General features: G+C 39.1%; 1 protein-coding gene across 6 annotated transcripts in view; it reads right to left on the bottom strand.

Moving 5' to 3' along the window:
• Positions 1-2,691: 2,691 nt before the first annotated feature.
• The window catches only part of TMTC1 (transmembrane O-mannosyltransferase targeting cadherins 1), a 264,322-nt gene continuing 253,038 nt past the window's right edge, over positions 2,692-13,975 (bottom strand). For all 6 annotated transcript variants that reach the window (XM_057702301.1, XM_057702302.1, XM_057702307.1 and 3 more), the window contains 2 exons: positions 12,583-12,660; positions 2,692-8,210 (listed from right to left, as the gene is read on the bottom strand). In XM_057702301.1, the coding sequence (XP_057558284.1) occupies positions 8,070-8,210; positions 12,583-12,660 (219 nt within the window). In that variant the 3' untranslated portion in view covers positions 2,692-8,069. The remainder of the gene's footprint in view (positions 8,211-12,582; positions 12,661-13,975) is intronic.

The following is a 13,975-nucleotide window of genomic DNA, read 5'->3' as shown; positions in this document are numbered from 1 at the left end:
GAAACTAAAAGGGGTTTCTGTGATTTTTATGTCCCAAGTTTTACAAGGTTGAAAAGCTCTAGAGCTGCACTGTCCAATAGAGTGGACATTAGCCATATGTGGTTATTTAAATTAATATTAACTAAAATAGAAAATTTAGTTCAGTCACACTAGCTACATTTCAAGTGCTCAACAGCCACCTGTGGCTCGCGGCTACCATACTGGACAGCACAGATACCAAACACTGCCACCTCAGATGGTTCTGTTGGACTGAATTATTCTTGAGAGTAGCACCATTTAAAATATTTTAAATAATCACACCTTGGATGACAGTTTTGCAGAAATCGAATCAGTCTGTCGAGAAACCAAGCACCACACTCGGAAGGTTGGAGAACTCAGGTTTATTAAGCTGGCAGTTCCAGACGAGCTAACACTCTAAAGTTCTGGGGCCCCAAGCTCAGGGTGAGCTTTACTTTTATAGGGGTCAGTGCACATGGTTACAGTTAGCGTTGGTTGTTACCTGATTACTGTAGGTTATGGGCAGTTACGGAGCGTGGGAGTTGCTATGGGTTACATGCAGGGGGTTTCCAAACAGAAACTTGCAGGAGCAGAACATTCCATACTTATCAGAACATCTTAAGGTTACAGTTGATTGCTAAGTCCTCTTGTTCTTATCTCAGTGCAGCAAGCAGATTTTACAGAAGCAGAGCAAGCATGAAGTTATTTCTAGCTGAGTGCAAACTTCTAATTTTCCTGTTGAGTTTGAGTAGATGACTCCTGGGTTTCAAGCTTGGGTGTCTAAGGGACACCAGGAGGGGGTGTAGTAAGGTAAGCAGCTCTTTTCTGAAAATACATTGCTACACCTACGTGCTGTAAAGAAAATCTCCAGGTAGTGGCTGCCTGACCCACGGCCCTCACCACTCTCATCTCTGAGTTTCGCTTTCACTGTGGTGATCTTGCAAGGATTATCATAACTGTCCGTGGCCCCAGGGGCTCACTACTCTGTTAGAAGCTCAGACCCTCCAAGAGGATGCAAACTCCTCTCTTTCTTCCTGGTAAGAGAGGGTCAGATTAAAGCCACTACAAAGCTGTAACAAAGTAAGATAGAAGGAAAGAAAAAGTGAACATGTGCTGTGCAAGTTGGACCTACAATGTTCAAGTTCATGGCCAACGTTCTCATGAAACTTACAGACCCTATCCCCTTGCAGCCTTGTGCATATGGTACACACACAGCTTTGCAGGATCTTCAGTGGTTTGTTTCACACCCGGAGTCTCCATGGGGTTGGACACTGTTTCATTTCCTGTTATAGCACAGCTTCCTTTGTTTCCAGAGTTCAAACCCACAGCTTCCTTTGTTTCCAGAGTTCAAACCCACACGCTCAAGTGAGATTTTGTCCTTCTATAGAATAGAGGATTGGTCATTTACAAGCCTGACAAAATAATGCCTTTCCATTAAATAGAAAAAGAGCCATTCAATACGAATTGCATACATAACAAAAGCCAGGTCATTAATTTTAGATTTAAATTTGCTAGTAAGATAATGACTTAAGTATAAGTTGAATTTGTGGTGATGTTGAATGGTCCAAATGGAAGTGTTCTCATTTAAAAAAAAAAAGAAAGAACAAAAAACTTTAGAAAAAGGAAAGGATGTCCAGCAGAGTGGGCTGGACTATCCCAAATTGGTTGGGAAATCCGCCTTGAATTTGAACATGTATCTTCATTAGGGCAGCATAATAATGATCTGTTATTGGAGGCCTTCCAAAACTCTTGATGAAAGCCCCAACTCTAAGCACAGTTGTAAAATCAGGAGTGTTAGGAGACTAACCCATGAACAATGTGCAAATCATGGGTAAATAATACTTTGTTTAAAAATGTTTTTCCATTCCCGCTAAACCACAGATCCAAACTCTAGAACGCTCTCCCAAGTCCCACAGAACCTAGGAATCAGCAGTAAAGTGATTACTGGTGATGTTAGAAACGGCAATTTCATTTTAATATTTGTTGCAGAGACAGATTTCACTAGTATGCAGAGAGAATGTGAAGGATGGAAGCAGAAAGAATGAGTAGAGACAATTTATTCAAAAGTTTGTCTGTGAAGGACGTAAAGAGATGCGGTAGCAGCTAGAGATACAAAGCAATAAAGGAAGGATTGTTTTCAAATGATCTTTATGGTACCTACTTGTATCTATGTTTTAAAATAGAACAGAACTGACAGGAGCCAGAAAAGGAAGAAGTTAAGAAAAAGAAAGAGGTTAAAGAATGGAATGAAGTTCTAGAGGAAGCTATCTATCATCCAGGGCTGAGGGCCCTCTTCTTCCATTGTAGCAACAGAAGACAGGGGAGAATTGGGAGCAGGTAAGTTGTTAGACAGAGTGCAGGATCCTGAGGGAGTACCTGTTTTCTACCTTGTATTTACTCTGTGAAGAAAGAGGTGAAGGCATCTCTTTGGTAAGATGAGGGGAGGAGATCTGGAATGGGGAAGTACTGAAATAGTCACTTCGGGATATGAAAAAGAGAGCAGACACAAAGCACACAGAACAATACAATGAATGAATGAGTGAATGAATGGGGAAAGGAACAAGGATGGTCTTTTTTCTTTTTAAAGCAGGCACCTACTGGTGACATGGATTTCAGTGGGTTACTAATCACCGAGCACTTGAGAGATTGAAACGAGACATAATTATTTTCATCATATTTTATATAAAATAGACATTTACATAAATTTTTATTTTGGAAAGATCTAGGCAAAGTGTACATAATCAGACTTAAATGGGAGAAATACTTTATGGGAGATACAATTCTAACTGGCACAGCGAGAGTAACAAAAAATGTATGTTTATATACAGCGGATCAAAGTAGGGAATAAAAGCAGTATGAACAAAGAACACGATGCAGCTATTTCCCTCTGACAAAAGGAGGGATGGGTAAGTCACAGCAAGTCAGATGATTTCCACGTTACAAAAGCAAGCCACGGCTTCTACAGGTATTTTAATTCCTTTGGAGGAAATTTTTAAAAATCTTTTTTTCCCCAGAAACATAACAAGATCACTAATTTTTATGAGTACAGACTGCAAAATAAGAGTAGTTAACCTCCGCCAGTTTAAAGCACTTGGGCAGATCAGTCAGCTTTAGGGTTGTGTGTGTATGTGCTTTGCTGCAATGACTATCATGAGAATTTCTAAAGTGAAGGGCAACACTTAGTTATCTCTTCAGAGGCAGAGGACTTTCCATTTGGATTCAGGGGACTCACAGAGCTTGATAGATCCATATAACTAACCACTTCTCTAATGAACGATGAACGTGACCCAGACACATGGAACTCGTCCTGGGTGAGGAGCTCCGCTGAGGAGAGCGGGGCTAGAATAGAGATCTCCTGATTCTTAGATATCGGTTCTGTTGTGACATTTTATTTTGCTGACAGTAAACCACAGCTTAGATTGAAGTTATTTTATTTCTTCTCTTTAAGTGATATGGCTACCAAAAATAAGGAAGTGCTATTTTTGGAAAAACTGTTCAACATATTTTTCACATCAAGAACTTCAAGAATAATCATAAAAAGTTGTATTTGCCCATATTTTTGGCATTGTAAGTTTTTCTCTTATTCAGTTACAGCCTAAATACAAGATTTGACAGGTATTTACTCTTTTAAAATGTCAAAAGATGCCATTTAGATAGTTAAGTTTTGCTATTATTGGGAGATACCAACATACAATTTAATCAAAGTAAATGTGATTTGGAAACCAAAAAAAAAAAAATTAAAACAAACAAAACACCTATAACTATATTTGCTTTGAGTGTTATTACGAATATCCTATGGATTTATTGATCTAAGGTGCAAATCCATCACAAGTTAGAGAAAAAGTTTTTTTTTTCTTGAAAAAAAAAACTCATTCTAATGAGTACAGTTAAGAAATAACGAAAGCTAACGTGTAACCTAAAGAAAGAGAGAGATAGAGAATACGGCTCTATGTCATGGACTCTTCCATGAGTCATAAAAAATATAAATTTTATATTTGGGGCACCTCATGTGATACGTGCCAATGGCAAGGCAATTCCTCTCCATCTGAAAACCAAGAGTTCTGTAAATATAAGGTCAAATTATCGTCCAGTTGCCACAAATGCAACACTACCTCAGCCAATCCATCTGTTGTCAATCTTGGAATGGCAGCCTCAACCAACCAATTGTGCTGTTAAGTCATTCTTTTGACTTCTTTGGCTGATTTTACTCTAAATTTAAAAGTGAAAACTGTAAAAGATTATAAACATCTCCTTGTAAAAGTCATAAACCCTTATGAAAGTTATTAGCCTGCAGCGGCTGTCCAACCCTGTTGCATATTAGAAGCAACACCTGGGCGGCCGGTGTCCAGGGATTCCCTAAGGTGTGCACACAGGTCATCTTTAAGTCCACTAGGGCCGAGAGTACCTGTGTGTGTGAGGGGCGAAATCTCAGCTCTCGGCGAGATCTCAGCTCTCGGCAAGATCTCAGCTATCCAATCTGAGGGGCCTGGAATGTTTGAGGCAATATGAAACCCACATTTGCTTTTTATTCCCCCTCAAATTAGTTTTTTTCTGTTGGTTTGTGTGGAAAGGTTTGCATTTTCTCATATAGTCTTGTTGAAAAGCGGTTGCACAACTACTGCAAAACCCTGCACCAAAGGAGCTCCCACGTGCTAGGCATGTCAGACTTGTACCCTGGGGGCTGTGAAGTACTGTGGGGAGTTGGAATCAAAGTGCTGAAAATCCTCTTTGTTTTGTGATGGGCTTCAAAATAAGCAGACCTAGAAGAATATATCTCAGGATTCCCTAAAATAAAATTTCTTTTCCTCCAAGGTATCTGAATCTTTGGTTTAGTTCACTTACGTTACATCACCGAACCAAGTTTTACGAATACCGTTAACAGGTTGAAAACATCTGAATCAGTTTAAAACTCCTGAACAATTCTTAAGGTTAACATAAGCTTGTAAAACCACTCTTGTGGTTGTGAAAGGACTGCCACTTACTGGAGAATTTGAAGGCAAGGAGAACTGGTTCTAGGTCGGACAGAAGGACAGGATAGATAGACTAGCAACAGGAGGGGAATATATGTACACAAGGAACTCTTAAGTGTAGCTGAGACGAAACAGCCAATGCTGCTCAGGGTAACAGCCACAAATGGAACTCTGCTCATTAGAGCAGGTGTTCAGCTAGACTGAAGCAACTCCTGGCTTCTCCTCAGCCACCTTCCCTCTTACCCATGACCCAGTGCAACATGGAGGTGCAGGACCCCTTATTCAAAAATTACTAAGAATTTCAAGCAGAGCATTCAACCAAACACAAGGTGCTTCTGAGTGTAGGACCCCAGGGGTCTGCAGAGACTGCACATCCAGGAAGCTGGCCCTGCAATTCCATCTCAGAAAGGGGCTGTCGACTCACAGCCAAGCATGCTTTTGTTAAAGGGAACCTGGGTGCATCTCCACCACCAGCCAGGGCCCCCCATTTTTATTTTGATAAGGATGAATTCCACATATTATTTCCTGTTACAAGGACAAATAAAAATAGTTATAAAATACCCTTAATATCTTTGAAAAATAATATGTGATTTATTTTCTTATAGGCACCACTCAACAATGAAAACTATTTCATTGGCCACATCTAAGTGACAGTATTAACTCAGGACAGAAACATCTGATCCAACAAACAGTACTTTTAATGTTCAAAGAGATGCCAGTGTGTGCAGACAGAATGAGACAGAATGAGAAAGACAGAGAGAGGGAAGGAGAGAGAGACATAGAAGGGACGGGGGAGAGAGAAGAGGAGAGAGACGGGGAGAGAGAGACAGAGAGAAAGCACCCAAAAGAAGGCAGAAAAGGTCTCCTGAAAGCCATGTGACCCTTTTCTCTTAGCAACTTTTAGGCTGTAACAGCCATTTCAATTATTGCAACAAATGTACTCTCCTATCTTCAGCAGCCCTTCAAGTAAGGCATAATTGCTTTTCAAAATTTGGGAATGAATCTTTTCCATTAACTTTCTAAGTATGAGTTTTTGTTACAAATTATTCTAAAAAGTTGTAATTAAAGTCCCACACATTTTTAACTAGGGCTTCATGTTTTTCATTTTGGGATGGAGTAGTTATTTTACAATAAATACATTTCTTGATCTTAGAACTATAGAAGTGTAATTTTGCAGAGGGAAGAAAAATATTTTACATGAAATTTTGGATACATTTATGATATAAAACATTAAAAGACTATTAGAAATGGAAGATCGCAGTGGTAATATATACATCACTGGATTACTGATACATGCAAACAGAGGTATGCTAATTCAAATTCTGTAATCCTTTGCATTTAAAATATTCCTGGCATCATCCCTTTCCAAAGAAGTTTTTCTTCCTTTTATCTAGATTTACCTTGACAAAAAAATAGTATTAACAACAGAGAGAAGCAGTGCTCTCTGATACTGGGGTGGAAAGGAAGCAGAAGGCTTCTTGCTGTGGCCTGAGCATGTGACATACGTGGGCCTTCAGGCTACTACACGTGTCCGACACCTGGCCTAGCACCAGGAACAGCACTGCCCAAAACCAAATTAGAATCACATATTCCAATTTCTTCAATTCCAAAATATAGTCCCACCCAAACACTGAAGGCTGATTCCTAATTTCTTTAGCTGTAGCAAGTGAATAGTCAAGACAAATTTTTTGAGGGGCTGTTAAAACGTAACTACTTTGTAATTTATAATTTTTGTATGATCAGTTGTGAAAGCTGCTATTAAAAGCACTACGTCTAGAGAAAAAAGTGTGTATATATTAAATATTTTATAAGTTATGAAATAAATAACACTAAAATACAAATGTCAAATTGTAAGTTCAACTTTGCCATCCCTAGCTTTTAAATATAAATATATATATTTTTAAATTATGAATTTAGACTTTCTTTCCTAGCTTTTTGAGCATTCTCCATGAAACCTCCAAAATTACAAATACAGAACCAAGAACTGCAGGTTCTATCATTCATGTTTTAAGCACAGAATTCTCATTAAGCCTAGAAAGACAAACCGATAGAGCTCCTTCCTGTCTATTTAGACTCTATGAAGATTTCTGTAGTATACTGTAAAGATTCCTCAATGGTTAAATATATTTTCAAAAAATAATAATCTCAGAACATCTGAATGCTAAGATAATAAAGTAGAACATTTCTCTCAATATCTTTAATATTTCTCCTGTAGAATATACTATTTTTTCTCCACCAAAATACTAATATATTTGGAGGCGGAAACATTTATGATTTTCAAAAGCACTTATGAAATCTTAGAGCAGAACCACCACTCTGGTAATACTTGCAATAAAATTAAAATAATTTAAAACATTTCCATAAAGAATCAGGGATACCAAGATCCTTGGCTTTCCCCTAGGAATAATATCCACATATAATTCCAGAAGCTTCCTTTAGATATAGCAGACAATGGGAAAACAGCTTGTGTCAGAGTGGAAATTAATTTACTTCTCAACAGGGCTCTAGCAATATCCTCAGAGGATATTAGATAAAGCTGGCTTAACAATAGCCCCTTTCCCCATATATTCCAGAAGATTTAACAAAAACTATTAGATACTCAATTCTAGTTCTGGAGAATTAAATCAGCTACCTCCTGGCAGAATTTCCCAACTGGTTTATCCCAGAGGATGTATCCTCTCTGAAATATCTCCTCTCATAAAGAAGAGATGCCATGCCCTCATAGCATTTCAAGCCTCTATTTCTGGGACACAAATGTCTACCTTAGGAAATGGAATTAGATTCCCAGGTTGGAAAAGCGGACAAATGTATGAAAGGAAATCCGGAATTAAAGCAATCAAAAATCTGTACAACATGTAGTTGCTGTTTTCCTTCCCTCTCAGGCCTCCTAGCCCTTGCTCACTCTTTTTGTCTTCTTCCATGGAAATGCGAGTCCCCAGCACAGGGTTCCCAGCAGGTGTCCCAAAATGTGCCACCCTGAACCCGGGGTGAGAGGAAAACTTCATTGGTTGTGCCCCAAGTGATGTGACAGCGAGGCTTCTGTCACACTTCATCCTCTTCCAAAGGCACCAGCACTGTCCCTAGAGACCGGGTCAAATGCTGCTATGTTTGATCCTTTTCTCGAACTTCTTGTAACCTTTTTTCTAGGCGATCCAATTTGGCGAGGTTTTCCTGCAGCAGTTTGCTGTCTGGAACCAGCTGTAAGGCTCTCTCGTAATAAGCTCTTGCAGACACGTAGTTTCCCTGTCGAGAAAAAGAAAGAGAATAATTATACTCTGATCTCTCAGACCACTTGCTTGAAGAACGGGGAGACTAAGAAACAGAACTTCTGGCCCATTTTAACATTAATGTCCTCATGAGGCGACCCTGTCTGCATGGGTAATTTTATCCTTATCTGTGGATGCTTTTGCAGAATTCATTTGTTTTAAGTATCAGACCAGATGGAGAATGTGAAGGATAAGAGTTCTACCATGAGGTTAAATGGCAGCAAAAGATTTTCAATTCTGTTCATACAGGGTATGAAGCCATTATTTCACAGCGTTCTCAGGGTTAGCACGATTCCTTTGTAATCAAATGGAGCCAAGGCCCTGGAAATTCACATTGAGAGGGATGGGGGGAGGGGGGGACTGGGTCAGGGGAAGGAGGAGAGGTGTGTGTGTGTGTGTGTGTGTGTGTGAAGAAGAGGGAGGCATGTTTTTGGAATTACAAGAGTAATGATTAAAAAGTAAATCATTTAGGAATGCACTACACCTATTTAGGGGTATGAAGTGTTTTAATCTTCACATTAAAACATAAAAGCAACTTTTGCCTAATACAGGCTTTAATGAAAATGTAAGTTTTTACAAAATGAAAAGAACTGATAATAAATAATATGGAGTCAGATTTATCCCATACTCAAGACGTGTGACAATATACGTCTGCTGTATCCTCTAAAGGCAGGAGGGAAGGTGTGTCACTCCGAACGTGCTAAGGACCCCTGTCTCCACCCTCTGTTGGCCCCCTTCTGGTTTGTTCAGTGCCTCCCTAACTGGCAACCACACATGCCTGGTCCCAGACGGTCCCTGGCCAACTCGTCAGAATTACTAACGTCTTTACAGCCTCTTTTCTGCCACTAAATGTATCCCCTCTGCCTAGTTGACCCTCTTTCAGAACTGGGTGCTGCCAAGTGTCAGAACCAAGATGGGTAGAGACCCCTCCATTTCAAAACACTGTGAGTTTGCTCTGCTTCGTTCTCAGGTATAGCTCCATGTGGATGAAAACCAGTTACTCTCTAAATTTACATCACAATTTAAAGTAGTAACTCTTGGGGTGAAAGTACTCTGTAGTAAGAGCAGCCAGTATTGGTTGGATGCCTAACGACCTCCCAAGTGAACGAACATGTGTCGAGACCCCAGACACCCCCTGACATACAGTGAGCACTCAATCTGATGCTGTCATTATTATTATTATTAAATGACTATTTATGTGTAAATGAGCAAACACTGTCTATTTCTTATGATATTCGTTTGTCACACTGGTGAAAAGGAGAGTAAAGTGACAGGGATCCGGGGGCCGGCACGTGCACAAATGAAAACATTTCTGATTACTAACACTGATTCTGATAAGAGGCTAAACAGAATTCTGAACAAGTGAGAACCTGGATTTAGCTACATGACTAATATTTTTTAATTCAAGTACCTACCTTCAGAGTGTCTCCTGATGTTTATGAAGCATAGCACGTACATGCAGACAACTGAGCATCTGTGGCTCTTAGATTTTCCTCAAACTGTGTTCCTACTGCGGTTGATTTTGAACTTGTTTTCCCAAGAGGCTCCTCTGAATTCAGGCCTCAGCTTGGCGTTAGGCATCGCCTTCTCTGAGCACTAGCTTTCTCTGTCCATTCACACAAAATCTGGTCATAGAGTTATTTTCTCTCCCTCAAACTGCTCTTTTCTTGATGAAACTGGAAGCCTTATTTTTTTTTTTTTTAAGTTAAATCCCTTAATTCAATGTCCCCAGTTTCTAAATGCTAGGTAGGGAACCTGAATTACCCAGTTTCTGGCAACGTGCTGTCTCCTACGAGAGCCACTAGTCACATGCGGCTATTTAAGTTCAAGTTAACCATGATTAATGAAGAGTCGACTTGCTCAGTTGCACCAACCACATTTCAAGTGCTCAACAGCCACATGGAGCTAGTGGCTAAGGCCTTGGACAGTACAGACGTAGAACATTTCCATTATCGCAGAAAGTTCCATCGGCCAGTTCCATGCTAGAAAATGCATTAATGTCATAAGGCAGGACTGAAGATAGTACTCTGTGATATGGCCCAGTTGATGCAACTCTTTGATTATAAAGCATGTATTGTAGCCTTTTTGGTCCATCCATTTCATTTTATATAAAACTTCATGAAAAACATCATCTTTTATTGCCAAATAGTATGAGCAAGTGTCAAGTCTCTTCTTACGTCTGTTTATGTCATCTCCTTGCAAAGCCTTATTCCAGCTCTCACCCGTGCCACAGCCCTCAGTCCTTCCTAAGCTTCACCAGGGCTCAGGCAAGGAGTGGGGCCCAGGAACGGGATAACACTGCCTGATGCACACACCTCCTGGCCGTGCAAAGGTCACAGAAAGTTCATGGTTGTTCTGGAAGGCCTCATAATGATAATCCTGAATCCTAATGGTGACATCAAAGTGACCACATCCAGCCATGTGCCCGGTCTATATATCTGTACTGGTTTGCATCATATGAATTTACATTTAAAATTAAACATTTTAAAGTTATTAACATGGCAAATTTTACACTGTTCAACCTAATACATGATGTCCACAAAGATGAAAAGAAGATAAACTAATTTTTAATCAGTGTGTTTGTTAAGTTTTGAAAAAATACACTCAATAGATCCTTCTTCAATCCCCATTTACCTTTTCAGGGAAAACACCTCTAAATTTAAAGCAATGAGTTCATTTGTTAATTTGAAAGAGTTCAATAAATATACAATTTTCTTTATTTCCAGACTTTATGAACACTCTTGAGTGTATTTATTGTACTTTGTCTAATTAACAGTTGAACCCATTTCTTTAAATGCAGGTGCACTCCATCTAAAAACATATCGAGCATATTCTTTGAAAGTGCAACTAATATATTATTTAAATATTTAAAGTTATTGTTACTGTTTTTAAAAGTAAATTCATTCTATGTTTCGCAACTAGATGTTGCTAGACACTCTAGAATGTCATTAAGATCAGAGTTCGGGTTATTGGGCTCTGGTAAATGTCATGCTTGGATTGACCATCTATGTTCCTCTTATATCAAGGCTAATAGTTGCAGAGTAACTATCCCATTATCCCCTCCCATCTGTATAGTCATGGGTCACCTTTTTCTTTTGTTGTACTTCTGAAAGTGACCAGTTTCCACTTAATTGTAAGCCCTATTTAGCCTTTGTTTAAATTCTAATCACTATCTCACTATTTTGTCAGGGTAAAGACTGACAGAAGCCTGAAAATAAGTTGGCTAATCAAGAGTGATCCTTTAAAACCAGGTCAGACCATCGCATTTCTCTGTTCAAAATCCTCCAAGGACCCCAACTTGTTTGGCATAAAAGCGGGAGACCTTATAATCCCTTTCAAGGCCTTGCATCATCTGGCCCTGTGACCCCTCTGACCTACCTTCTATTATTTCCTCTCACTTGCCTCCTCCCTAATCCTCAAATACATTGGCACACTCACGCCTCAGGACCTTTGCACATGTACCTTCCCTATTTTGCCATGTGGCTTGCTCCCTTCAGATCTCTGCTCAAATATCACTTTTTAACTGAGGCCTTCCATAACCACCTCAATTAAAAATTCAGCCCTTACCCGCAGCACTCCCTATTTTTTTTCATTCTTTTATTCTCTATAGCACTTATCACCATCTGATATATTTCATGTGTGTATGTGTGTATGTGTGTGTCTATTTATTTGTTGCCTGTTTCCCCTACTAGAATGTCAGCTCCATGAGGACAGGAATTTTTGTCTTACATGTTCGTTGCTGTATTCCAGGTACCTAGAAGGGTACCTGGCACATAGGATGTTCTCTATAAATGCCTGTCAAACGAATGAATGGATGGATGAATGCCAGTGAATCCTTGATTTCATTATAAACAACAGTCCTCCCAAGGGTAATTTCCAATTATTCACTCAGGGGTAGCTTTTTTTTTGAAACCAAACAATCAGCCGTGTTTTTCAGTAGGTTAGGAAATAAAAGATACGTTAAGTATAGGAAATAATAAGACTTTATCTTGACAGTAAGTTAAGCTGCAGGAAAATAAGCTACATTAGTGTAGCTCCAACAAAACTTTAGTTCACACAACAGATTTTATCTGCTCTATGGCAATACTTAAGTACATATGATTTTCTTTATGATAAAACCATAGAATCTAATTTATATAGATTTATTTTTTAAATGGCTTCATGATATTCAGTATCTAGATAATGCAAAATGAACATAAACTATGCTAATGTTACTTTTAAACATCTATGTTTTCAGTATTCAAATAATTCAAAGAAGAAATTAACACGTTTCTCAATCCTTCACGAGAGAAGAAAGAAAAAACACACAAGGAGAACTCAGATGACATGGAAGTGGATTATTTTCTTACCTTGATGTGCTGGATTCCACCCATGTTCATCCAGGCCTGTGCTTGATCTGGATTTAGTTCCACAGCTGCTTTGTAGCTCTAAATATATAAGAAATACCTTCAGGCTGGGAAGTGAGAACCCATCTTTAACACGGCAGGATATGGACAGCATTTTCTTCACATGTGGAAATTTAAATGGTTAATAAAATGAACAGCCACTTCTAGTTCACAGGTGTTCCTTTATTTCTATTATTTTTCAAAGTTGATGATGCCAAAGTGGAGGAAACTGAAAGGTGTAATTTCCTTACAGAGTTAACCTCTGCACTGAAGATGCCTGCCAGGAATCGAGGTGATTTCTATTATAGTGCATCATCTCTTGCTGGCCTCAATCTGCAAGAAAATGGTGCTCTTTGGCCTTTTTCACTATAAATGGAGTTTGTAAGAAAAATTTTTTTGTAATCATAGAATCTTAAGAGTAGTTTCCTAAATAGCTTAACCCTCTCACCATATCACTGATGTGGTTACTCAGCCCATGCTTACATTCTTACAGGGACTGGTGTTCACTGTCTCTTTAAGGACATCTATTTTACTAGGGGACAGCTTTAGTTCTTAGAAAGCCTTTCTTTTTTGCTGCCTTACGAAAGGACTTCAAATGTTTGAAGAGTTACTTATTTCTCAAATACTCTTTTTTCCTGAATAACATGTATCCCATCAAATGTCATATCTTTGAGGTATATTTTTAATATTTTGTATGTTGTTTTGCATCAAAGGGTATGCTTACCACTGAGTCTTGATTTTAAGAGTGGTCACCTTCTGCAGAGCAACTAAGCCTGTGCACCTACTACTGAGCCCATGTGCCACAACTACTGAAGCCCATGCATCTAGAGCCTGTGCTCAGCAACAAGAGAAGCAACTACAATGAGGAGCCTGTGCACAACATCGAGGAGTAGCCCCCGCTCGCAGCAACTAGAGAAAGCACGTGTGCAGCAACGAAGACCCAATGCAGCCAATAACATTAAATAAATAAATTTATATATAAAAAAAGAGTGGTCACCTTCAATAAAACGAAAGGTTAAGAGTACTGCCTTCAGTTACTCTGTGAAGCTAAGTATCCACGTGTGTATATTAATGCTCCTTGCTATTTTCCTTAGCAAGAACCTGCTGGAACAGATTCATGAATAACCAGAATCTGTCCATTGCTCCTCTACTTCAGTTTGAAGAGAAAGAAGCAAATGTTAAGAAACTACATTCTTAAAAAGCTGCTAAAGTAAACTGAAGGGTATGTTTTGTGGACTAAATTTTATCTGCAGAGATGGGATGTCATGTAGAAGTCAAGAGCCTGGATTCAATCCTCCTCCAACCTCCTACCGTCTGAGTGACCTCGAGTAAGTTACATAACCTCGGAGTCTCAGTT

The sequence above is a fragment of the Hippopotamus amphibius genome, chromosome 12 (assembly GCF_030028045.1).
Source record: "Hippopotamus amphibius kiboko isolate mHipAmp2 chromosome 12, mHipAmp2.hap2, whole genome shotgun sequence".
Classification (NCBI taxonomy): Eukaryota; Metazoa; Chordata; class Mammalia; order Artiodactyla; family Hippopotamidae; genus Hippopotamus; species Hippopotamus amphibius.
The sequence above is the reverse complement of the archived record's forward strand: the minus strand, read 5'-3'. Positions and strand labels throughout refer to the sequence as shown.